The sequence below is a fragment of the Strix uralensis genome, chromosome 17, assembly GCF_047716275.1.
Source record: "Strix uralensis isolate ZFMK-TIS-50842 chromosome 17, bStrUra1, whole genome shotgun sequence".
Lineage (NCBI taxonomy): Eukaryota > Metazoa > Chordata > Aves > Strigiformes > Strigidae > Strix > Strix uralensis.
In genome coordinates, this window is record NC_133988.1 from 2,940,497 (window position 1) to 2,966,789 (window position 26,293).

Sequence of the window (26,293 nt, forward strand, 5' to 3'; positions counted from 1 at the left end):
AGAGTCTCTTTTGTGATGTGTCTAAATTAATGCAAAGGCTATTCCCTGAACATATTTTATAAAATGTCTAAGATCAATTAAGACCATTTTACTCCTCTCCCTCCAGTAATAGCCACTGGGTCTGGACAGAGTGCCTGCCAGGCAATCTACATGACACAAAGCATAGCACTTTTGCTCCAAGGGGTACAGAATTTTTTTCTTTTGTTGCTGTTGCTCTCCTTACCTGTACTTGCAACCACAAGGTACCTTTATTAAAGTTAGGTTTTAAATGTGGTGTATTGCAACACAATTTATATCGCACAACTGCCTAAGCCCCTTGGTACATGGTGGGTTCCTGTTTTAGAAATAAGCTGATAATACAGTCATAGCAACACTACTTGCAGAGTCAGAAAAAAAACATTCAGCACCAGCAGAAAATGTGTATAGATTACTTTATCTCTGTATTCAATATAGATAAAAACCCTGCTTTGAAAAAAAAAAATCTATGCTCCGGAAACAGTAGATAGGATGAAGGTAAACAATCTAGTGAATCATGAGACTTGTTGCTTGCTGGCATTGCTACCTCAGAGTTCATCCTGAAACAGTGCCATTAAATATTGATGACATATTGGCAAAGGACAGTCCAGCCACAGAGGAGGAAGTTTAGCCCGTGGGAGGGGAGGGGTGTGAGGGAGAGAGACAGAGAAAAAGAAGCACACAGACACCGTTCACATGGAAACATAAATCCTCAACTTTAGAACATCAAACAAGTGCTCTTGGTTGACATTGTCATGACAATCATGGTGCTTGGTGTCTCTTCACAATCCAAACTTCTCATTAGACAAATAAACATGCAGAAATACATGCGGTATGTGGAAGAATTAAATACTGGATGACAGTAAAGGTCTTTACTAGTCAGATGACAATGCAAACTCACACCTTCCAAAATGTATTGTGTGTCAGAATGAACATCATTTCCTGCCTTCCAGAAGCAGCTTCTCTGGTTCACTGACCTTCCTTTTCTTCTTGGGTCCTATCACCTCTTCCTGGCTAAACGCAAGGGTCAGGCAGCTTATCTGTAAGAACCACCAGAAACAGTGATCATTCTCATGGTACAGGCTCCTGTTAGATGAGTCAAGAAATACACCTTCCAAAACTACAATGTGTTTTCCTGGATCCTCTTGGGTTTGCTCAGTGTGATCCTGTTCTCCAGAAAAGCAATTGGGCAAGGAATCAAAACTGGAATACTGGATAGGATTGGGACTGTAAGATTTGTGAAGGCAACAGGTCCAGCTGCAGGGACAGAGAATGGTTTTGGTGGCAAAAAGGAACAGTACCCATCTCCCCACCACCGACAGAAAATACCAGAAGCAAGAAAACCTTTGAGAAATATAATAGCTTACAGGGCACAGCCTGTTTCACCAACCTCAGATAATCATAAAAGTACATAAAAGAAGGGGGGCACTTATGTCAAATTTGCGGTCACTGGAAACAACCCTTCATGAGGAGACATGCAGTACCTCTCTTTGTACATCAGGGAATTTCAGCGCGAGTTGGTCAATCCCAGACTTCAAAGACTACCTGTGAGTCTGCAAAAAATAACTAAGCAAAGCAAGCTTTTTTCCAAGAGGCTTAACTTCCCTCTAGAAAGACACAAACCTCCCTCAAAAATATTGAGGGGCCTACAAACCAAAGTGTTAAAAACCCCAGATAAATATATGTTAGAGTATAAATGGGTCAATGGTACAGGCAACTCAGACGGACCACAGAGAGATGGACAGCCAGAAGAACAGCTGAAGTGTTGGCTGTGCCAAGTGACAAACTCACTTATCCCCGTTATCACATAACATATTTGCATTTTTACAATAATAATGTGGAGCTGCAGAGAGTAACGTGTGTTGTCGCCCACCCAGAAGGCACAAAGCACACAGTCTGGCAATGTAACCTCTGTTGCTCTCACTGGAACTGAGCTGAAGGGACACACCACAGCACACTGCTTCAACTTTGCCTCCAAATGAAAGTTCATTTGGATGAAAATAAGGTGAATGAAGAGGGAGAAGAGTGCTAACCAAGTTCCTGCTCCAAAACAGGAGTACCTTACTCCAGCTTCACCATAAAGCATGAGGAAGGAATCCTGTAACTGAAGCAGGATAAACACAAGGGGTTAATAAAGAGCTATTCCAGAATGCATCCTGGAGACAAGCACAAGGTCTCTAGATTACAAGATGTGGTCATTACAGAATTCCCCACTCACGTCATCAAGGCTTTCTTTCTATCTGACCTTGGTATGAGGCTTCGGTAATCTCTACATAGCAATGGTCTTTCCAATGTGTGAAATAACTCTGATTGTGGATTAACAGCAACATAGTTTGAAACAACCTCACTTCGCCTCTCTATCATGTTTCAAATTGTTTTTCCTCCCCTCTTCCCTCCTCTTCATTATGAGCAAGACAATATTGCTTAATGCAGAAAGTACAATTTCCTTTCCATAAAAACAGAGAAAACAAGAATCTGCCGCAGTGGGACAGGCAGGTTCCCCTTCATCCTGCACACTCAGGCTGACAAAACTTCCAACACTGCCCAAGGCGTATTTGCTTGAGGAAAGAGTGATGAGTAGATCTCTGTGTTACAACTCCTGACCTGATATCCAGCTGCTCAAACTGGCATTTTAGGCAGTTATTTACTTTCCTCTCCCTGGCATCGTTTTAACCTGTCTGCTTCCTTTTTTGAAGTAAAGGGCCCAGAGGGGGAAACACTGCATCCAAAACCTCTCCAGTGCTAACACAGCTGCAGGGTTTGTACCCTGTCCTGCTGGCCACACAATAAAGCAAAGCAATGATCCCCAGTCTCCCGGCCCCCAGTCACCTGAATAAGGCAGCTCTCCTTCTATTTTAGCCTAAACCACATAAAAAAAAGCATCAGCGAGAGTTGGTGCTTTTATTTCCTCTATTGAGGAATGAATCTTCTGCAGCACAGACAACTACTCAGTAAAGTTTTTACCCCTTTGCCATTCCTCCTAAATTTTCTGCATGGACAGGATACTTCTGAGGAGGAAGAAACAGCCACAAGGAGCAGCTGCTCACGCAGAGTCCACTTCAACTCTCCGACAGTTTTCCTCCCCTTTACCACAGGCAGCATGACCACCTAACAGGAACCTGAGAAGAGTAAAAACATCTACGCAAGCCATCAAGTGCTCTAGACAAGCACTATTCATCTATTGAATGAATGTCAACTGTGTGAGGTATTTCACCGAAGCCAACATGTCTTGTCCTGCCCCTGCCCAGCTACAAGTTCACGTAGGAACTCAGCGCCAGGAACAGACCCCAGGTCCATCTTCCAGGTCCCATCCTTAACCAAACACTCAAGCTTCTTCCACAGAAATGTTGCTCTAAATGGGATTAAGTCAGATGCTACGTATGTTTATTTGACTTTAACCAGAAAGTAAACCTCTTAAACGGTGTGGTGAAAAGCAGGAAATCCCTCCCCTTGACTAAACATACAATCAAAGCTTCCAGAAGTTGATTGATTCTGATTTTTCCCATGTACTGGGATGCTTGACTTAGAATAACTGACGGGAGAGCTTGCGCTGTATGAATGTTGGTTTTTTGTCTTATACAACCACTACAGGCCCTTGGCTCCACTGATGAGCCAGGTGCTATAAAAGCACCCAGGACCCGGCGCAGGCCCTCACACGCTTACCCTGCGAAGGGAACACGCTGACCACGGGACAGGTGGGACAAGTCCAGATCAAGTAGCAAAGACAGGAACAGCTCCGTGACCTCCTGACTCTGAGTCCAAGGCACAGTTCTGGGTCTAGGTCATACCACGAACACACAGTGAATTTGAATCTCCTGTTTTACAATACTGAACTACGTGTAAAAAAGTAGTATGTTGCCACAGAATTTTTCTGTAAAAATACAGCTAACTTGTGAATCATACAAGTGTTACTAATTTCTGGCATAAAACTAACAGGACAGCTGCACATTGTCTGGAGAAGATATCAGGCTAAAAATAGATTAGACTTAGATTAAAGCCTTCCCAAGGCAGACTGGTGGATGAAACAGAATGAGCAGACCACAGCTACACTGCTATTCTTAGATAGACAAAATCAGGACCTAGTTTTGTGCTCTGCAATTTTCAATCCCCAGTGTCCCCACATATTCCGGCCAAAAATTCCCAGCATAAATCGAAGCAAATTTACAGCTCTTCTGACATGTGTTTTGCTTCCCAAGGCATCCTATGTAGAGAATTGCACAAGAGCATTCGGCTGTGTCCCTCTTTGTCCCTGGCCTGCCCCATGCTGAGGTTTGGCACTTGGCAAATTTTATGCCCTCAAAAGAGCTCCCTTTGTCAGGGACACGGAGTGTTTAGTTTGGTACCTTGTAACTATCCTGACAAATTCAGAAGCGCATTAATGTCAAAAGAAGTCCAGTTCCATCAAGCGAGCTAGAAGAATAAGGACTGAGACTTCACTGCTAAAATAAGGCAAAATGCTCCTCAGGTGTCAGGACAATAAACAGTATCTGCAGGGGACGTCTATCCTCATCAGGAAACTTTAATCTGAGAGAGCCACTGCCTGATGTATCCTGTGATTTCAGCTGCAGCTAACATTGACTCGATAGCATGGCAAATGCTTGCCACTTTCAAAAATCAAGCCAGTGACTAAATCGATCCCCTAAGACCTGAGGCATCCCTGTGAACAGCCATTTCTCTCCGGTTGAAGGCAGTAACTCCCATCTACTCACTGACAGCTGGCTGCCCCATGCTCTCCAAGCACAGCAGAAATCGAGGTTCACAAGGTACATCATGGTGCCCAGTGAAAGGACAAGAGGAAATGGACACAAACCGAAATGCAGGAAATTCCATTTAAACATAAGGACATTTTTATTTTTTTTACTGTGAGGACAATCAAATACTGGCAAAAGTTGTCCAGGGAGGTTGTGGAGTCTCCATCCCTGAAGAAATTCAACACACGACTATACAAGGTCCTGAGAAACCTGCTCCACTTCACTCTGCTTTGAGCAGGTAGGTCGCACATGACAATCTCCAATTGTCCACTCTGACCTCAGTGATTCTGCAAAGGTGGCACAGGGGTTAAACGCTCAATGCAGGGCTCAGCACTGGTCTCATATCGGTTTCCAGTAAAGCCATTGCACTGACATCAGTGGAATTAATCCTGATTTTCATCTGTACAAGTGGAGGACAATCATGCTGGTTAGCATGAAAGCCAATTTACGCAGGTGGAAGAATGAAAGACACTCACTGTGGTGCTTCTGTGGAAACTTGCCACATTTTTGTCTCCAGGAAGCCATGCCAACACATCACTGACTACCACTGGTCCTCTTCCTTTTCCATAGCTCACTGTTAAAATCTTTGACATTCAATGCAATTTCTTTTTCATGAACTGGAAGTTTCACAGGCCTACTCTGTACCTCATGTATTGAAAGGACTTATGAACAGATTTTTCCAGAGTGTAAAAGAATTCTTCAAAAATACCTGTTAAAAAAATATTTATCAATCTCTCTCCTTATAATCTCTTCCAGGGCCCTCAATCACACTGTACACTGTCGTGCCAGCCATTCTGACTGCTGGATCACAATCCAGTATGCTCCCAAAAACCAGAAGCCTTCCCCATAAGATTACAGCATTGTAATCAAGGAGGCGAAAAGCATTGGACACTCCTTCTGCCTACTAGGCTGCTACCCAGCTTGGGCCCTCATGGGATCCCAGACCTGTCCAACCTTAATTTATGCAGATTTCTTTAGAGGGTCTGGTTCCTAGCATGTACATTATGAACATATGCAAAGGCAGCCAGCGTGGAAGCTCCACATCTTCCCGTGGATGTCTCTGGGGTAGCTGTCAGGGAATCTGAGGGCGCAAGGGTTAAATCTCCCCGGATCCGCAGGGTGATGGGCCTCACCTCTGAATGAAGAGATCACTAGGAAACCGTTTCCTGCACACTAGACTGGGATAACTCATGCAAGGGATGAATGGCCCCAAGATACAGCTAAGGATCTGACGTGAATTGAGAGAAGCCAGGAATTTCCTGACCTCCCTGTCTCACTCCTCCCAGAATGGCCTGAGCTCACAGGAAGGAGAGAGGCAAGCTCATCTCTGAATCTTTCTCTTCATTGTTTGGGTCTGTGTAGCCTCAGCTGGTTTGGAGGAGAAAATGTTCTGGGAACTTCTCATCAGATACAGCTCTCTTGATAGACAGTTAGAGATAAACCTTCCTTTTTTTTCTTTTCTGCAAAAGTTCAAGATAATGACATTGCCACAGAAAAATGCTTTTCTATTGCTCTGCAAATGGCAGGCTTCACCCTTCAACTGCTTTCTGTCATGGCAATTTTAAAAGTGGTTTGCCTGGGAAAAATCAGACAACAAAGGTCTTGATCTCCAAGCTGTTATTCTGCAATTGAATCCACTTGTGCTGACCTTCACTTTCAGACAGAAGCTATGTACAACATGGAAGCTCAGCAAAGGCACAAGAACCTCCATCAGGGTACCCATGGTCCTGGGCACCAACAGGACACTGATCTCTGGCAAACACAACAGATATTACTCACAATTTGCTATCCATGAACGACTGCGTTCAGACCGGCTTCCATCGCTGCCACAGTCCCTCGGAGAAAGAGGACATGGCCAGGTAGCCAAGTCTTCTGCGTGAGGAGCAGCAGCTGGAGGCCAGACAGGCTGTCCTCTGAGGTCTAAAACAGCACTGATTTACAACATTTAGGTATGAGTCTCTCCCTAGACATCTAACTTTCAGACAGCTCCAGTTAAGAGAGCTAATCCGCATGGCAGGAGTATGCCTACAGCAGGCAGTGAATCGCTGTGCAGAGATCCCTGAGCTATCACTGATCCAAAGTGGTATGTCCACACAATGCCAAGTGTCAACACTTCCTCATGTCCCACAGCAATCTAGTAGCATAAGCAGTGTCTGGCGCTTAGTTAATGAAGCCAGAAACTTGGGAGGCAGAGCTGACTTGTGTTGTGCTGATACGGCCACACCATTTCCAGCTCTGGCGCAGGCTCAGTCAGGGGCGATTCAGGGCTCTCTGCACGGCTGCGTCACTGCAGTGAGACTCTGTGCTCTAAGGACCACCCCAGAACTTCAGCCCACAGCTTCCTGATGGGAGATAAAACCCTGCAGAGGCGTCCACATGGTCAGATTTTACTCATCTTCTAGTTCTGTTTCATTCCAATCTCATTCTGCTGCAACGTGTTTGCTCACATGAAGACAAAGCTGACCAAAACCAATTTGCAGACCAAGAACATTAAAGGATTCACAAGTGGATAAAGGAGTATGCTGAAGAATTCAAAAAACTATCTTAAGTTCAGTGCAGGACCCCATTCTCATCAGCAGATTTCTATAAGCTAAACCAATGGGCAGCAATTCCCTATTTTACCCAACTCTTCACAACTCCTAGAATGCCAGTGGAAAGTAGCAAGACGCATAAAGACAGCACACCGAGCCAAATCCTTGGCTGATGCAATCAGAAAAACTCTCCCGAAGTCAGCAGAGGTAGGCTAATTTACATGCTGGTGTCTAACTCTGGATGATTAAGTACAGAGATGCTTTGCTGGGAAAGGGCAATCTCTCATTTGATCCTAAGTATCATCAATCATGAGATTGCAGATAACAAGCCAGTTGAGTACATGTAAATTTTTCTCCAATCTGAAAAGCCCTCTGTCAGAGACTCTGCGTGGCCATCGCTGAAGGCCAGTCACAGTTCTAACTGGACAGGAATAGCTGCTTCTCTTTTGGCAGATCCGCATCCTTTGACTCTCCCATGTCGATTAGATAAAAATAAGCCTTTAATACCTTCATTCCTGGTTTTCCTGAAGAGCTATAGGTCACGAAGATAATGACCAATAAACTCAGTTCCAACAGCACAGTTTTTATTTTTGAAAACCAAGGAATCAGAAGGAATAAAGCAGTTCAGATGAAGAGCAGGAATGGGCTCGTTCACATTTCCAAAAGCAGCTTGTGACTGTGGGTACCATTTCTGAACTCAGCACTTCTTCAATATCAAGTCCTTGTGCTGATATCAAACTCTGGGACGCTCCAAACTGTTTTATTTAGTTCTGAAAATCTCGGCCTGAACGTTTAACTGTACAGAGAGCACCTTTAAACCCAAGTCCCTGAGGTCTGCCCCATGGACAGCTGAACAGCTAACACTGCATTGCCACCAGAAGGGCAGGACTCCCTCCCAGCCCCTCTTTGCCCGTTCCTCGCCACCCAGTCTTGCTCGCTCCCTTACGGCAGTGCTGGTACGTGAGCAATCACTCCATCAGCTAGTTCAAAGGGATCTTCTGGTAAAAACCTAACACTCAAAGTCACACGCTAGCACAGCAAGTCTAAGGACTCATGTCTGCCCCAACAAAGCGACACCTCCACAGCCCAGGCTATGTTGTTCCCCAAGGCCCCTCACAGACCAGGCTAATTAAACTCTGAAATCCAGGAGAAAACAAGAGACCTTACAGCTCTTTAAAACAGAGAGCTTCTCTGAGCACACCTAGCAGTTGGAAAACACTGTTTCTTGACTGCACTGTAGTCTGGATAGCAACAAGGTGTTTGCATTCATACCCCAACAGGACTACTTCTACCCACCTTACCTGTACTTGACCCCGTTAGATAACACCTAATTCAAACTTCCCATCCACTCAAGCTTGTCCTCATTTTTTAAGACAAACTTCACTCACCAGTTTGGCTTCCTGATTCAAGTGGAATAGACAATGGTCACTTGTTTTAACCACTTCCCTCAGAAAAGAAGGGAAAGTCCCTCTCATATGGAAAATAGTGTCAAATTTTTATTAGTGCTGGCTTTACAATGATGATCTGCACTTTTTAACTAGTGACTTAACTGCATTTTTCCCTAAACTGACTGAAATATTAGCCAACTTCTGAGCGGTGATGGTTTAAAAAACAGTATCAAAGAATACATTAAAAAAACCCTCTGTCATGCAGAATCTACCAGGCAGAGGGCCTGGGATTATTTTTTTTAAAGTCTTTGGAAACGTACAATGGATAAAGTGACTCTTCCATTTTTCAGCAACTAATGCTGTTTCCACCACCTTCAGACACTCTCACTATTGCTACTGTATTCTAATGAAATTCACATGCTGCAAGAGAGAGGTGTCTGGTGCTCTGCTTACAATCGTGACAGACCCGAAAGAATGTCAGAGCATGAATCAGTGGGACAACCATGAGTTACAAACAAAAAAGGCTCCTGTTTTCACACAGACAACAGAATAAACAATGATCAGAAGGAAACTGGAGGATGTGACACAAAAAAAAATGTGGTTAAAGTTTGAAAAATACCAGCCTAGGCACAGAAGTTCATTTCTAAGATCCACAGTCAAGGCAAATACTTCACAGATGCCTTTTGAATGACACGTTAAGTTGTAGTCTCCAGTTGCTGTCTGGGTTAGACACCCCGGGATTCTTTTCAACAGAGGCGGGGAAAATTTTAGTAGCAATTTCCTACTCTCATTAACTTATCCTGTAAAGATTCAGTTTCTGAACATTCAAGCTCACACGATTTTCAACTAATTTGAATGGGAGGAGGATCAAGTGGCAAGTCTGGTGGTATTGAAAGATTTGCCCTGTCACTGAAAAAAACCTCTGCACAAGCCCATGAATTCGAGTTCTTGATTCTGACTCAGGGTTTGGGCTGGGCAGCCTTCAGGATGGAATTAATTTCACATAACTTTACTTATCTAAAATTAAGTCTGGTCTACCCTAGTTCTTTGGGTTGCCCCAACAACCACTGAAAAAGAGATCAGCACCTCCAGGGGATAATTCTTTCTATCCTAGAGAGGTAGCCAAAAAGGGATAGGATCCAGTAAGTACCTGTGACTCACACGTAAAGATAGTCTGGAAGCAAGGAAGGAGAAGTGAAGACCATGTTAGGCAACAGACAGACAAACCCTTCAAACCTAAAACAGGGTGGTGATTTCAATACAAAATTTTAATCCAAAACCATCCCGGTTGGGACAGCGACACATTTAGTCTGCATGTGTAAATCACAAGGGCCAACTCCAGAGAACAGTACAAAATTCTTGTATTGGATGCATGAAATAAGCTGACTGTGGGAAGTTTCTTCCTAAATGCTAGTTCATGCTTATATCCCTATGCCCTAATACTTTGTAGCCTCTCTGTATTTTGATACTGCACAATAAATGCACTGTTAGTTGAATCTTGTGCCATCCTAGATGACATAATGTTCCGTGGCAATGAATTCCACCTTGCCTGGTGTATCTTAGAGCCACTAAAATTTCCTCACCTGTTGAGATGCCCTTGAGCAAGACATCCTGCCCATTTCCTTTATTCCTGTCGTCTTCTTTCCACCTACAATCCAAAATCAAAATTAGGTCCGAAGTTAAAACCCTGTATTTGATTGAAAAAAAAAAAATAATCCAGAAGCCTGACTAAACCACTGTAGCAAAATCCCATGCCTGACCTGAAATAGCGTAACCATTGCTCTCGAGCACTGCCAACACTGGCAGTTTATTCCTGGAAATAGATTTCAGAATAAAGTGTCATCTCAATGTGCAACACATCAACTTGCAGCAGTTCCTATCAATTATACTTAAACTCCATTTTAACCTGGTTTCTAAGAAAACAAAGCTTATGCCTGCATATGCTCTGTCCAAGTGTGTGTGCGTATGGGGAAGGAGGGGAGCTGTCCTCTGACTAATAACTATTGACCTTATTAGACAGTTTCAATAAAATTTGATGGGGGTCCCAAAGCGCCTCAGTTTCATGAAAACAGGCAGCTGGTTAGAGGAGGAAGATGCAGTTAATATCCCCAGAGTGGAAAAGGTGACAGTATGAGTTCACCCCTTATTAGTCATCGGAGAATCTGCAGGACAAAGACCTGGAAAGGTGACTTCATAGGCAGACAAGCTTCTTTATTGCACTGCTTGGAGATCTCAGGAATGCTATTTACCATTTTGTCACTAGATGGTATTGTTCCACAGGCTATATCTGAGAGGCTCAAAGGTCAAATACAGCATGGTATATCAGAAGCTAGGTTGACTGAAGTGAGAGAAAAGGCTTTTTTTCATGTATTTGCATGTATGTTTTTACATAGGGAAGTCATTAGCAAAATCAAACTGTAACTGCTAAAGGAAAAGAGCTTTGGTGAAAACGTAGATAATGTTACTCAGTATTGATGAACTGCATTTCCTCCATATCTGAAAAAAGCTGCTGAGATAAAGAGGAAAGATATTGATAAAAATTTGAATGTTTCTGTTAACAAACCAAGCATACAACAAACCCTATTACAGTTCAGTCTGATCTGACACAAAATTCAAACAGCCTAACAAACTCTGTTCACCCATTTCAAACTAAGTGAGAAAACCTAACTATTATGCTAGATAACAGTCATGAGCACAAGCTCCTTCAGTTTTGAAACTAGGCCTTTACCTGTATCTTGAAGGTAAAAAGATGATTCTGGTTTCCAGCCTGGATGGGTGCCACTTTTGCCCTCTTCACGCTCACTTGAATCTGCTCTGACAGGGAGGGGGTGATTCTGTAAAGCAAATGATGTTTTGTCTTAATAGCATAACCTAAAAACTATGCCCAGGGGGTAAATCCATAAACCCATCACTAATAGGGATGAGATTTTCACAGCTCCTCAGTGTCCAGGCCTTCCTTCTCTCAAGCCCATGGGTCTTTCAAGAGAGAAACTTTCTAAGACAAGAGACAATTCTGACCTAAATGGTTTCCTGTTTTCAGGAGTTAATTATGTAGGGGTTTATTCCCTGGTACTGACCACCTAAAATTAAATTCTCAACTCTGAGCTACCAGTCCAGGCTGCCCCTTCTGCCACTTTGAGAGAGGCCCCACCAGAGGACCCTACCTTGGTGTCTAAGGAAACTACCCGAATCACCTGCTAAAGCTGCCTCCTCCTCCACTAAGCGCAGAGGGGGGGCCTAGAGAAATTAGACACAACACACAACTTCTAGATGCCTAGAGGTAAGTGGAAGGAATCCCATGTAACTACACAGCGGAACGTGGCTTAGTCCTGAGAAACACCAAGTGAAAATGCAAAATTGTTTGCAGTTTTCTCCATTTTGTGCATGTCTGTGTATAAGTGCGTGTGTGTGTGTGCACGCACGCACGTGTCGGGTCTCTCTGTACAGTCACTGCCCTCTTCTGGGAGAGCACACCAGACTCAGAAAATCGGTAGGTACCCTGGAATGAAATTAATTTTATGTCTATGGACTTCCAGCCTCAGCGTTCAATCTGCTGTAGCGCTGCTGTCCCACACAACCTGAAACCCTTATTAAACTAGGATTCAGAGAAAATGTTTCTCTTAAGGAGAGTTTTGCTAGATAAACTCCATTTTTCCAGTGAGAACTGAACAGAGCTATTTCTGTACCTTTGTGCTCCCCTCCTCTTCCTCTTCATCACAGTCTAACCCTTGATGGGAGATCTCAGTAGGGCCATTCTTCTGGATCAGGTTGCTCTCAACTGTTCCCATTCTCTTCTTTTCAGTTGTCACTCTCACTTTCATGAGGTGGAAGCCAGTGGAGACTGACCCCACTCTCAGGTTGACAGGATCGCCATCAAAAAACAGGTCACCGGGGCTGCCATCTTCCTTAAAGCCAGGGGGCTGGTAATCTTTGGGAGTTACTGCAGAGGGAGAAGGAACCCACTGATGTCAGAGAAATCGAGTTCCATCTCTCCTTAATCTGATTTATAAAGAACAAGTGTATACCAGCCTCGAGTAACATCAACTACTAAAAATATTCTGGGGTTTTTTTCAGGAAGAAGGGAGAGAACGCAAAGGAAAAAGTGAGCTGATCAAATGTTATCAGGGAGCTCAAAGAAAGAATGACTAGGATGCTGAGATACCACTAATGTGCTCAACTTTCTGAAGCAGAACCTGACATTGCCTGTTCCTTAAAAAAACAAAACCAAAACCCAACAGTAAAGGAGAAGGATGTCTCCTTTTCACACTGCACAGCTGTACTTCTTACATGGATTGTTGAAACCTTTCTTTTAAGCATCTTTTAAGCATCTGCCATCCCCGTGTGTCAGAAGGCTTTACTGTGTTTTACACCATTTCTCACTATTATCAGCTAACAGCTTCTACCATTTCACCTCTCTATGCTCTATTTACTTTACAGGGGCTCACGATTATTATAGAAAGTGATGGAAAGGGAATTCTTCCCCACAGCACACACTGTTCTCCACCTACCATCATTGTAGTAGAGGAGTTTCATGGTCAGGGTAATATCATTGGGAAGTGGCTCGAGGTTTTGCATTAACAGGTACAGTTTACGGATCAGGAGCCTGCTGGCCTGTTTAACATCCTCGCTGCACACCCCATTCACAAAGTTCATTTGGTTGCTACAATCAGAAGAAGAATAACAGATTTGTTTTCCTCAGTCATGAATATTCACGATCTAATTACAAATACAGAGCACCCACTGACTCATCTGAAACCAGCAGTGACAAAGCTACAATGCCTTTATGTAATTTCCAGATAAACAGGGAAGTGAAACAGACTCCAGGGATGGGGTGGCATCAGCAAAACAACAGCTCTAAACTAAGAGACATGCCATTTACATTTGAACAGACTCTGTAGCTGGGGCACTGGACCCCATTATTCAAATGTCATGACTCACTTGTTTGAACATGATTAAATTGGATCAAAGGACCATAAAACAAGTGCCTTTCACCTAAGCAATTTCAGGAATGAGAGGAATGAGGTGAGAATCCCATATAAAGCCGATTCATCACAGGGGCTATTTTCAAGTCCATTTTGCAGTTTGAAGAGAAGTGAATTGCATGTTCTCACTTCAATTCCATGTAAGAAAAACTAGCTCAGAAGCACATTTTTTAAAAGTGACTAAGGGGCATTCCTCTCACCTCCTTCACCCATCCAAATGTCAGCTGGCTAGTCTAAGCAAGCAGTCTAGACTGAGATAAACGTCTAACAGAAGTGGGATGAATCGCCCTCTGGAGGAGTTTGTTCCTCTTGACTACAGAAGTAGATGAGATGAGCAACTCAGATCAGCCAGCTAACTTTAGACAGTAGAAGATGGACTAGATGAATCACTGTGTGACTAAGGAACCTAAACTTCCTTACCTTTCTATGAGAAGGGGCCATAAAAAAAAAAAAAAGTAGGTCCTTCAGTACGTCTCTGGAAGACCACTGGCTGGATGGTCCCTAACACAATCATCCCAAGTTGCTTCAAAAGCAGTACATAAGCTAAGAGAGCAGAGGATTCCAGGGCTAAATGTGACTGATTAAACCACTGGAAGGTACAGTGTCGCTTCCAATTGAAGCTTCTTGGTTTGTCATGGAAATGGAGTGGCTGTGGAACAGCCTGACCAGGATCCTAGGGTACGCAGGGCATGGTTTGGTAGGCTCCAAACTGCCAACAGCAAAACTGTGCTGAGCACACTGTGCTTTTAGATGAAATCCTGTATGTTCAGAAACGTACATCAAGTGAGAGGACAGATGCTGGCAATGCCTAAGGTGGAGTAAAGAGAAGGTAGGCCTTCTCTTACACATCACCTTCACAAGTCTCGGGATTAGCAGAGTAGAAATGGTAAGGGGAAAGAGTATAAGCAAAAAAAGAGGTGAGACTTCCATTGGAATTAACAGGTCAAGTACTGGTTCAATACAGGAATAACACCGTGGATTTGATGCAGGCATGTGTCAAAAGGTAGAAGGTGAGGAACTGAACCTCTCTTGAAGGACTGGGATCCATGGCAAGGAATTCCTCCAAAATCCATCTAAAATAAGGCAGGGATCATTTAGGAAAAAGTTTCCATTTACCCTTCAAATATGATGATGCAGCCCCACAAAACATCTCTCCCAGAATGATTAACTCGGAGTTTGCACATGACAATAAACGCTGCAGGTGTATAAAAGCAGGGTTATCAGCTGAAGGAGCTGATAACAAAGATGACACAATACTCTGATCAATGCCAGAACGTCAGTTCACTAATGACTGCAGGCACACGCATGATCCTGCGATAGCAGTGTCAGTCACTGAGGAAACAGAACAGAGCTCAGGAATCCGATGCCACGGGCTTTGAAGCCTCGGAGCAGTAATGAGATTTTGATGGAGCAGATAGAAACACAACAGCAAGATTACTTAGCCTCTCCTCGGCCAGCACGATGGACACCAAGGGATGCTGAGTTCTATCTGGGGACTGTTGTTACTTCTAGGAACTAATGACTGATCTGACTACGGCTGATTAAAAAAATCAAAGTAGTCAAGAGCCATCTATTAAATCCCAAAGGTCTCCTCTTCCCCTCAGTGTAGTGAGGACAACTGACAGCAGCTTCAAAGCAGAAACAGAAGGTACAGCCAACAGGACACTCTAGACTCAGATATAGTTCAGATTTTCCCAACAGAAAATCATTTTGTCACATACTACAAATTATTTCAATGTGTTTAGAGCAGCAAATGACACACTACAGGAGCTTTGCAGAGGAGTCTCCTGAGAAGCATCTGAGACAGCAGAGCTCTGTTGCTGTACAGACAGGATCCAAGGCCCAAAGATCCATCTTTCACCAACGGCAACTGCAGAAGCAAACTAGAACTGGGTTAATTATTTTTCTTTGCTTTGGTTATACCCAACGGCCTTTGATAGTATTTATTTTAAACTACACAGGATTATGGCCTACTAAACACAGCTTTAAAGTATCTAACAGACAGAGAGAGACAAAAAAATGCAAAAAGCTGCTGCTTCCTGCCCACATTTTGCAGCATCAACTCAGGCACCATAAGCGAAAGTTCTCTGAGGTCACCCACGCAAGATTGCTCAAGAAGAATACGTGTTTGCAAATGCCCAAGGAGAAAAAAAATCCTGGGTGCAGGATCATGGTAAAAGGGATCAAACCTGAAAAATCTTCATTTGAAAGCACAAGGCTCTCTTGTGAAAGTGGAATAACACTGGTTATTAGTTGAGACAGTAGCAAGCTCAACAACAGTGCTGGTTTCTGCATCGCTGCCCTGATTAGGCACCATTTCTGTAAATTGTCTTTAACTCAGTTCTGGTGCACTTTAAGTGCCTCACCGTGCTATGTGACAGCATTTCTGCTCATCAGCTCGGCAGTTCATATCCTGTAGGGTGACCGTCCTCAGCTCTCATGATATTTACAGCTGCTTAGCAACTCAGACACGCTCTAATCATAAAGTGTAGTTTCTTCTTAATGCTTCAAGAACATAGTTTTCAGTGTAATTCTGAGAAATAAAACCAAAGCATTACCTGATGATGTCCATCTGGGGCACCTCCTTTTTGTACTTGAATTTGAATTGATACAGTTCAGTCACTGTCTAGAGATTTAACAAGAGAGGGGAAAAGAAGAAATGGGTCTCTTTCAATAACAAGTTTAAAGACACATACTGAACCTAGCAGTTCTTTATGCCAGAGCACGTCATTAATTTAATGACACAATGACAGCTTTAACTCTATTATTGCTTGCACAGGCTTTGGCAAATTTTCTTAACCACCACAGCTTACCTAGCACTAAAAGAATCACAAAAAAAGACAAACTTCCTGCTTCTTCCTTCCACTTCCTCTGTGGGCCTAAATCTCTAAGGAGGCACCGGGGCTAGCCAACCATCACAATGTACGTACGTCCCCCTTATTAAAAGGAAGAACGTGAGGCTTCACGGGTGATGCAATGTCAAAGAAAGCCTGGCCCAGAGTTCTGTACGGAGACAAGGGCCTGAAGGACTCTTCCTGCTAGGAAATACAAACAATGCTGCATGGGCAAAAGTTGCTGAATTTCACTGGTCTCAAGAGTTTTCTGCGGGAGATAAAAAAAACTAGATGATTTTCCATTTAAAAGGAAAGGATTTGCTATGATTTCAGAGAATAAAATAATTAGGAAGAACAGACTGCTTCACCACAGAGAAAGGCTCTATTGTAGTCCAATTCCATGCCTATAATTCAGTTTTTCCAGAGGCAATGAGGTCAATTAGTAGGAGCTGAGCTGAGCCCTTAACTCTGAGCCTTCCTCGCAAATCCCAGCCTTGGTACGGACTAAACTCTTGCTCTCTCCCCAGCTCTGTGGAGACAGCATGGATGCAGAACCTTGCTTATCTATCACACTACCCAGCTCGATCCAGACAAAACAAAAACACTGAAAGGATAGGGACAGGCGTTATGCAACACGTACATCCCAGGTCTGAAGTGATTCCTAACTTCTGTCCTAAACCTCTCTGCATGAAAAAACAGCTCTCTTTTCAACACTGCTGTTAAAAACGTGGTTCATAAAAGAATTATTTTGAACTTCCTGTTTCTTCTCTTCGGGAAAGAAAAACAAAATTGTGAACATGCCCATTAGTTGCCTGTTAACATCCCTGCCTGAGGCCCTAGATGGGCCCACAGCCTAGTGCCTGGTAGGAGCGTTTGATCACAATCCAGCTCACTGAGCTGTCATTCTTGAGTGAAGGCAGAAGAAGAGAAACAGGGTCACCAAGCAGCTATGTGAGGGTAGAATTTAAGCCTACAAGTCCACTCTGAATACAAATCTACTCACCCATGCCTTCAGTTGCCTCAGAGATTAATTAAGACTCTTTCTTACCTCCGGTTCCTTGGGATTGGTGTAAATCTGTTATAAGAAAGCACAGTGAGGGCATTCTCCCCTTGGATAGCTTGAACCAGTGAAAAGTGACTAAACAATGATATTTTCATTTTACAGCAGAGTTTGTACTATCTTTAGCATGGGATTAGAGAAAGGAATGGCTGAGAAACTGCCCTCCTCTATCAGCAGTCAATACTTACCACTTCAAAGACAGGTAGAGGACACTCATCTGTGTAACTGTGGAGGAATGAGGTTAATTCCCATTCCAACCCTCACAGGCAACTATGGATGCCTGAGATTTAACTACTCAGATTATGCACGGAATAGATGCATAGCATAGCTCTTCGTGCTCTACAAAGGAGCAGGGCAAAAGACTTGCTATGTAACGGCCAGTGTGCGGTTTCTTCAGGATCAGGTTAATAAGGAGGGCTCTTCTGCAGGGGAAAATGGAGAAGACACAGCAGCTTCCAGGGGGGGAGACAAGAGTTTAAAGGAAGTGACAATATGAAGCACATGAAAGCACTTCTAGGAGTTTAAGGATGCATGTAAGGCCTCCGTCAGAAGTCTGACATACCCAGAAAAATATTCCCACACAGCCTAGGAAGTTCGTATGTACCATATTTAAGAAAGGTCACCACTCTATTAAAAACCACATACATTTTTGACTTCCCCTTAAAAAAGGCACAAATGGGTTGACACAACCTTGACTCCGTATCTCTTTCAAGCAGGGTGGGGGAAGAAAACCATGTTGTATTTGTTTACTTACTGCGAGGACAGCAATGTGTAACTGTGGAGGGAAAACCAAACCAAAACACAAAATCAAAATCTAACCTTAGTGAGCAAGGGAAAGACAGACCTATCAAAATCTAACTGCCTACATACAGTGAAGGAATAGATACATTCAACAAACCAGGAGCTAAAAACCTTTATGCAGATTTTCCATAGCACAGCATCAGCAACACCTAGTGGCCAGTTCGCTTGGCTTTACTTGCAGTTTCCCAAGAAAACAACTGCATGTGCAGACTTCTCTCCTGGGCCTCTTTCTAAACAGATCTCCAAACGCTGTGCCTATTTAAAACTCTCTTACAAGAGCACCAATACCTACTGAAGACTAGTATTTGCTCTCTGCTATGAAAATCCCCAAAGGTATTTTATTTATGCTACAGCAAGAAAATGCACGTGGGACTACTCTTGAAAACAATCCTAGAACATGGATTAAATATCTCTGTCAAATAACAATTAATTTATGTCTTTCACACATAGCAGAGGACTAAATAACTCCTAGAACTGTCAGCAAGCAATAAACCGAGTTCACAACATTCTGAATTATCTTATGCACACTGACAGTTGTACTGATGCACAAGAGCCCATCTGATCACCAGTGCCGAAACTAACACCACTTCATCTGATCGAGATGAGAGTTGGTCTGATGAACAGTGCTGATAGCGATGACAACAGCTGGTGCTTTTTCCTGTGCAGAGCAGTTTTTATGTGAGAATCAGCAAGGAATATGATTACTTACTAGCTGATTTTGTCCCGGAACCAGTTATATATGTTACTTCATTAATTACTTTCCAAAAAAAAAGTAATAAATCCTGAACCCAAGAGGAAAAGCTAGGAGAGTTAGAGAAAATGAGAAGGAAAAGACTAGGGGAAAGGAGATGAAGGAAAGCAGCAGCACAGAGGAACCTCTCTCAAGAAAACAGGCATGGAGATCAAGATCTCAGTTCTGACTGGCAGTGTCTCTATCCAGACATTAGAGAACGCAAATGTAGAACAGAGAGCTAAGGGAAATCCATTTCAGGCTGCAGATTAGTTCACACACCATGTACAGGCAAGCTTAGACAGCACCAGCGGTCAGTATTTGGGCTCAAGGAATAAAATTCCAAATCTCACATGTCTTCCCCCTGTCCCACAGCTGTACATGTGCATTGTGTGCATGCAAGATCCCTACAAAAATATAAAGCAGGAATGGAAAGACAGTTTTGTCCGTAATTCATGAAGAAATAGGAAACGCCATTAAAAAATGTGAAAAAAAACTTACATACTGCCTCTCCAAAGCATCAAAACAACCTTGAATCCTGCCAGGGAAAAACATGTTAATATTAACCAGCAGTATTTATCTCCTGATCTGTAAACACATTAGATACGGTTTAAAGTGCATTTTTTTCTGGAATTAAGACAACGCAGCTAGCAACATTTTGGGCTTGTAAAGTCCTTTTCAGGTCAACCATCACAAAGGCACTGTCCTCCCTTCTGCATTTGTGCATTGTTTATACTTCTAGGGCCATATCCTGTCAGCCTGGAGACCACTTAAATCCAGATGAAGACAAGGATTCGAGGCTTAAGGCTGGCTCCAAGTGGCTCTCTGCTCAGTGCTCTACTTTGGCTCCCCAGCTTGCTCTCCAATGGCTCTTTTCCCACTGGCAGTGTACAGAATTTGGCTGAAACTTCATTCTGAACAGAGCCTGACATGTCTGGTCTTGTAAATTTTTGCTATCTGATGCATAGTTTACAGCTACAGATTTTCTCAAAGTAGTAAATATTATTTGAGGTCGCAATGGTCAGATATTTACTCTGAGTCAAAGGATGTGCAGCCAGGTATCTCCTTAGCACATCAAAGTCAGACTCTGCTTGTTGGGAACACGCCAACTCTGAAATACATCCTAAAGGAAGTTGTAGGGTACTTAGACACGCAATATCCAGGGAGATAAAATATTGTACATACTGAAAAACAAGCTACAAGAATCCCTATACAAGTTAAACTAGGAAAGACTAAACAACAACAGAATCAATCTCATTATTTTCTTTACCCTCTGTACCTACGCTGCCTGTGTGTGCTCTGGGGCCTGACCATGACCTCACTACAGCCAACACTTCAACAGACCTTGGACTCACATGATCTTGGTCAGCTAATTCTGTCTTGCTTACGCACAGGGCCAAGCACACACGCTGCGGCAGTGGGAGCTGCACTGGCACAGCTGGTAGTGCTACTGGGCACAATATTTTCAAATTCAGGAAGAAGAAGAATGCGAGGGGTAGATGTCTTGCTATTCAGCACAATCTTGTCTTAGTTTCGCTGTTACTCACTTACCACTTGACTATCTGCAATGATCCCAGACAGCTTTTATCTTCTCGGAGAATTTTTAGACAGAGGTCTGCAAAACCAGATTTAGCACATAGTTACAATCCTTATCACAGTTGTTGGGCAAACACTGGAACTAAGCCAGTCACCCTCCCTTTTTTGGATAAAATGCATTATCTGGAGGTCCTTCCTGAGCGGAAATGTTGGTTTTCCACTGAGTCCCAGGTGGGCTGACACAAGCTTATTGCTGCATTTTCAAATGTCAAGACTTTCCTAAGATGCTCTGTGGCTCTCCCAGAAAAAGCACCAGACTTATGGCTTAATTTCGAAACACCAGCAGCTTCTGTCCTCTCTTCCCTCCTCTTCTCCACTCCCACATATTCCACCATCCCCTAACAACACCTTCACTTCTGCATTCAGACGTCACCTACACGCATACAACATAAATGACTGTTCACAGAATAAATTATTTCTGTTAAGCTCTTCCACACAGTTCCTTCTACCTCTGTTTTCAGGCATTCAGAATGGCAAGGGGAAACCCATCCTGCAAATCAAGAGGTGAATTAATAACACCTTAGGATTCAACCACAGAGCCCTCAAAGGCATGAGCAGGCCAGATGTTAACATTCCTGATCAAAAAGGCACTTGAAAGACCTGACATTTGAATAGAAAGACTAGTGGCTTTTCAGCGTTAGGTGATCAAGAGCCAGTTCTGGATTTCCCGTGCCCTCAACCAAGTCCACAAAGTACAGTGACCATGTTTCAGGACAACTAAGTGCATAAGTGCAAACATGGAAACAGATGGGAATGCATGGAGACATTTCACACCTTACCAACACATCTTGAATGAACACAAAAATATCGATGAATCAAAGTATCACTAAGTCTTGTGATGATATGACAAGACTTTAGTTCTCAAAGTTCTTTTTTTTCTTAAAGTTCCGATGCCCAAGCACATGTAGGTATGTGAGATTTTAAGAAAAAAAAAAAAAACAAACACAATAAACCAAACAAATCTACTTTCAATCTCACAAGGAAAGCTGAAAATGTGAATCTCAAGGACTCAAAAGTACAAAAGAAAATAAAACACACGAATCAGAGTTAATTTTTTAAGACTTACTGATTTTTAAGTCAATCTCCCAACTCTGAGACCTGATTCACAGAATCACAGAATCATCTCGGTTGGAAAGGACCTTGAAGATCATCTAGTCCAACTGTCAACCTAGCACTGACAGATCCCAACTACACCATATCCCTAAGTGCTATGTCAACCCTATTCTTAAAACACCTCCAGGGATGGGGCCTCCACCACCTCCCTGGGCAGCCCATTCCAATGCCCAACAATCCGTTCTGCAAAGAAATACTTCCTAATATCTAGTCTAAACCTTCCCTGGCACAACTTGAGGCCATTCCCTCTTGTCTTAACACTCATTACTTGGTTCAAGAGGCTCATCCCCCCTCTCTGCACCCTCCTTTCAGGGAGTTGGAGAGGGCCATGAGGTCTCCCCTCAGCCTCCTCTTCTCCACACTAAACCCCCCCCCAGTTCCCTCAGCCGCTCCCCATCAGTCCTGTGCTCCAGACCCTGCACCAGCTCCGTTGCCCTTCTCTGGACACGCTCAAGTCATTCGATGGCCTTTTTGTAGTGAGAGGCCCAAAACTGAACCCAGTATTCGAGATTCATGGGCCTGGCAATGCCAAGGAATGATCATAAACCAAAAGAAACACTAACAGAAAAGCCACGAGTTGCCAACAGCTCTAGGTTGTCTTCTACACTGTCTACCTGACGCAGAAGAACCATCTGCATCCAGACTTGAGAAGGCCTGTTAGCTAACCTCCTAATAAACTGAACTCAGATGTGCATGAGCAGCTGGAAGCTAAGATGTAAAACAGGTTATACCTAAAATATAGCAAGGAGAAATAAGAATTCAGCACAAATTGAAGCGTTACCATCTAAATAGCGAGTTCCGTAAGAGCTCTCCGGGAACAGCCCTCTCATGTATGTTATACAGGATACAGAGATGGCCAGAAGCCTTTTCACCAGCACCACAGACTGCTGCTCAGTAGCAATTTTGTTGGGAAACAACACTGATTCCTGAAAAAGAAAGGCATAGCAAAAAATAGCACCATTTTAGTGTCACAGGGATTGTATTTACAAACAACTCTCAGCAGGTGGAAAAAGAGGGTAACTTAGAAATGTAATTTTAACATTTCTCTGGTCTTCATACTACACAGGGAAGACTCAGGTCTAACATGGGTGGGATTAAATGTTTTAAGGATAGTTATCAATAGATCTGACAAGATTTACTCAGATGCAGACTGCATTGGTCGATCATTCCCTCCTCTTTTATCATGGTTGAACATTCCCACCCCCTCCACTGCACCAGTGCTGGCACTTAACAGACAACCACCCCTAAAAAAAGAAAAGTATATAGTTTTCTGCCAGCTTAGCTCTACAGAGTTAGCTGTGGAGCCAAACAAGTGCCAGTGCTGGTGTGGTGTTCTCTGCTGTACCAAAGTTCACTGCCTGTCACAGCTTTTTTTGAGATCTGACAGCAGACTGAGCCTGTCAACGCTGTACACAGACCTAGTTTTTAGAGTGATTTTAACTCAGAGTTGTAAACAGTACATGTCTATGACTGGAGCTAATGTAAATACTAACCACTGTGTGACTTTAACATGAACAATCTCAGCAGAAAGTACACTAAATTTAGTTCCTCTATTACTTCCTTGCTTTTCTTCTTGCTAAAAAGCTCTGTGCACACCTAATGAGCCTACATTTATTTAGTCAAATACATGTCAAAGCCCCATGCTGTATCTTCCTGGACTCATTAAATTGGAAATAATCCAACTGAGAACAGTGCAGACAACAGAGAGTGTTCCAACCTCACCAGGCACAGACGTGCCAGGTCCAAAGCTGAGAGCTAAGATTGTCAGTACCATCACATTTCAAGGTTTTTACCGTAGAGGACTTTTTCTTTTGCTTAGTCTGTAAAAGCTGATGAGTAGCCATCCTGTATTTCAAAGACCTGCCTTCCACTTGTAATTAAAACCTGAAAAAAGACCCAGAAGATATGAGACACCTGGAAAATACGCAGTCACTTCTATTGCTCATCTTCCTTAAACTAAGAACAAGATTTTTCAGCTTATTCAGGTCTGAAAGCTAATTGCCAGGCAGGTCAGCTAAAGCAAAGCAAACCAAGGATATTCCATAGCACTGTCTGAGAGTCTGCAAAGCAAGAAAACTCCCTATTCACTGGTAAATGATCAATAGTATTTGAAATTCAGGGCCACAACTGTACCTGGTGTCAGCTGGTGCCACTTCAAAATGCATTTCTCATATTCCAAACCACAAATGTTAATTCCTACAGCCATTAAAAAGTGCGAAGGGGGAATGTGAAAGAACTGGAAGTCTGCCAATAGCAGCCAATATTTTAGCAAGGGTAAGCAGGAAACGCACTAACATCAATCTTGGTGGGAATAAAGGAATGATTCTTCTGGGACACCTTGAAAGGAAAAAAAAAAAAGAGAAAAAAAAAAAAAGGGAAAAAAAAAAAGAAGTCCACATTGTTTCCAATGAAAGCAGGCCCTGTTAGACAAGCCTGGATTTAAGAGGAAAATATTCTTTTTACAAGAATGGAAAGCTAATTGATAAAGGCAATAAGTGGACATTACATGTTTCGCACTTCAGTGAGGTGCTTGATTTAGCACCGTCTGGCATCTTGATTAAAAAGTTCCATTAGATGGAATTAACAAGGCACGCGTTAACTAGTTTGAAAAATGGCTCGCTGGGAAATCTCAACATGCAGTTGCTAACAGGGAGACATTGATGAAAGGAAACACCACAAACTGGTCCCCAGAGGAGCGCTGCCTTGTCCGCAGCCAGTCAATATTTCTATTAACAAATAAAATAATAGCATAAACATGGTGGGTGGATTTAAATCATGACCTAAGGCAGTGAGCAACGGACTTTTATCAAAACAGTTGATCTAATCTTGTTCTGCATTTGTACCTTTTCAGCTTTTTTTCCATGAAATCCTAATTTCCATTTGTTGGCAGTCATTAAGACATGTTGATTGGAACATGTTGACAGCTTTTATGCTAAATTTAGCACTTCATTTAGTAATGAGGACAGATTACAGCTACAAAAGTATATTTAAACAAATATACACCTGCAAAATTTTTAATATGTTAAATATTTTAGGAAAGTTTATTTTTTTTTTTACTCATGATTGGCTAAGCACTGTGAACAGGACTAGAATGCAATTAAAGCAGACAAAGGCATTACTCCAGTGTGAGGTTATTAGCTAAATAAAGCTGATTTAAGCAAGTCAGATAAGAAAACATGTTTCCTACAGCATACCACACTTATAATTGATTTACTGTGCAAAGGAAACATCACCTAGATTGAGTTTATCTACTCCGACCCGGGTGTTTTGGTACGGGGTAGGCTCCAAGGCTTCAGCATCACCATCGCACCCTCGCCAAGCCTGTGCGTGTTCCTGGCCCGCGAGAGAGGGAAGAAGGTGCCCCAGCTCCCCACAGCCCCACCCTCACCCACTCAGGAGCCCCTTTATCACCGAATATCAGGAAATAAGTACGAACTAGGAAAAACCAAACCTCTTCCCCAGGCACCCGTCCCCCTCTGGGGACTTCACGCCCTCAGCCCTGCGCCCACACACCTGATGCCTGATTTCAGGCGATGTGAGGCTACAGCCGGCCCTCAAAAAGCAGCCACGGCTCCAAACGTAGTTTTAAGAGATTTGGGGGTTTTTCCTCCTGGGGTTTGGTTTGGGTTTTTTTTTGAGTTGAAGCTCAGGCCCGGCCGAGCGCCCTCCGGTGCCGGGTCCTGCCGCTCGACCGGCGGCACCCGCCGCTCCCCTGAGGCGCGGGGGGTCCCTGAGGCGCGGCCTCCGCCTCCTCCCCGCCGGGGCCGGGCCGTACCGGTACCTGCGCCGGCAGCCCCGGTCCCGGGGGCTCCCCCCGCCTCGGCGCGGTGCCGCGGGGCTCCCCGGGCCTGCGCGGCGCTGGGGGCGGCCGGAGAGCGGCGGCGGCCCGGCCCGGCGGCCTCGCCGTGAGGCGGAGGCCTGGCCCCCTGCTTCCCCCCCCACCTCCGCTATGGCGGGCCTAGCGGGCGGGAAGGCGCCGGCGGGGGCCGCTGGAAGGCGGCTGCGGGTGTTTCGCAGGGCTGGTGTGAGGGGGGACTCTCGCGGGGGGGTTTCATGTCCTTCCCCAGGCCCTGCCAAGGGGTTTCGCGCCGCAGCTGAGGCAGAAGGAGGTGACCCCGGGGAAAAGCGAGCTGCAGGGCCATGGCGGGGACGGTGGGTGCTGCAGCGCAGCCACCTCGGCTGGCTCGGCCACCGCACCAGTGTCAAGAAAGGACTGAGATGCCACCCAACAAGAACATGAATATTGAAACGAGAAATCAGCATGGCCTTGTGAGACTGGGCTGCCCAGGGAGGGGGGGAGTCCCCATCCCGGGAGGGGTTGAAGAGTCGGGTTGACCCAGCGCTGAGGGATCTGGTGGAGTTGGGAACGGTCAGTGTGAGGTTCGTGGTTGGACTGGGGGATCTTCAAGGTCTTTTCCAACCTTGATGATTCTGTGATTCTGTGAAAGCTGCCTGGTCTTTGCTTCACTAACTCACTTCCAGCTCATCTAAG

The 26,293-nt window shown here is 43.9% G+C and overlaps 1 protein-coding gene across 2 annotated transcripts; it reads right to left on the reverse strand.

Annotated features, from left to right (window-relative positions):
* Positions 1 to 710: 710 nt before the first annotated feature.
* HORMAD2 (HORMA domain containing 2) lies at positions 711 to 25,620 on the reverse strand. Of its 2 annotated transcripts, XM_074887057.1 has the most exons (13): positions 25,315 to 25,620; positions 23,595 to 23,685; positions 22,583 to 22,727; positions 20,644 to 20,707; positions 19,594 to 19,630; positions 18,316 to 18,336; positions 17,550 to 17,576; positions 16,226 to 16,293; positions 13,194 to 13,345; positions 12,372 to 12,625; positions 11,414 to 11,519; positions 10,269 to 10,333; positions 711 to 1,055 (listed from the first exon to the last, which is right to left on the reverse strand). In XM_074887057.1, the coding sequence occupies exons 2-13, from the start codon at positions 23,643 to 23,645 to the stop codon at positions 951 to 953; spliced, it is 1,095 nt and encodes a 364-aa protein (XP_074743158.1). In that variant the 5' UTR covers positions 23,646 to 23,685; positions 25,315 to 25,620; the 3' UTR covers positions 711 to 950. The 2 variants fall into 2 exon arrangements, with proteins under 2 accessions (XP_074743158.1, XP_074743159.1); XM_074887058.1 differs by lacking the exon at positions 23,595 to 23,685.
* Positions 25,621 to 26,293: the final 673 nt, after the last annotated feature.

Excerpts from the sequence above, each read along its gene's own strand:
- HORMAD2 (XM_074887057.1), bottom strand. The coding sequence starts at position 23,645 with ATGGCTACTCATCAGCTTTTACAGACTAAGCAAAAGAAAAAGTCCTCT. Across the intron at positions 19,631-20,643 it reads TCATTGCAGATAGTCAAGTG|GATTCAAGGTTGTTTTGATG; the intron begins GTAAGTGAGTAA and ends TTTCCCTGGCAG. Across the intron at positions 13,346-16,225 it reads CCCCAGATGGACATCATCAG|CAACCAAATGAACTTTGTGA; the intron begins GTAATGCTTTGG and ends TTCTGATTGTAG.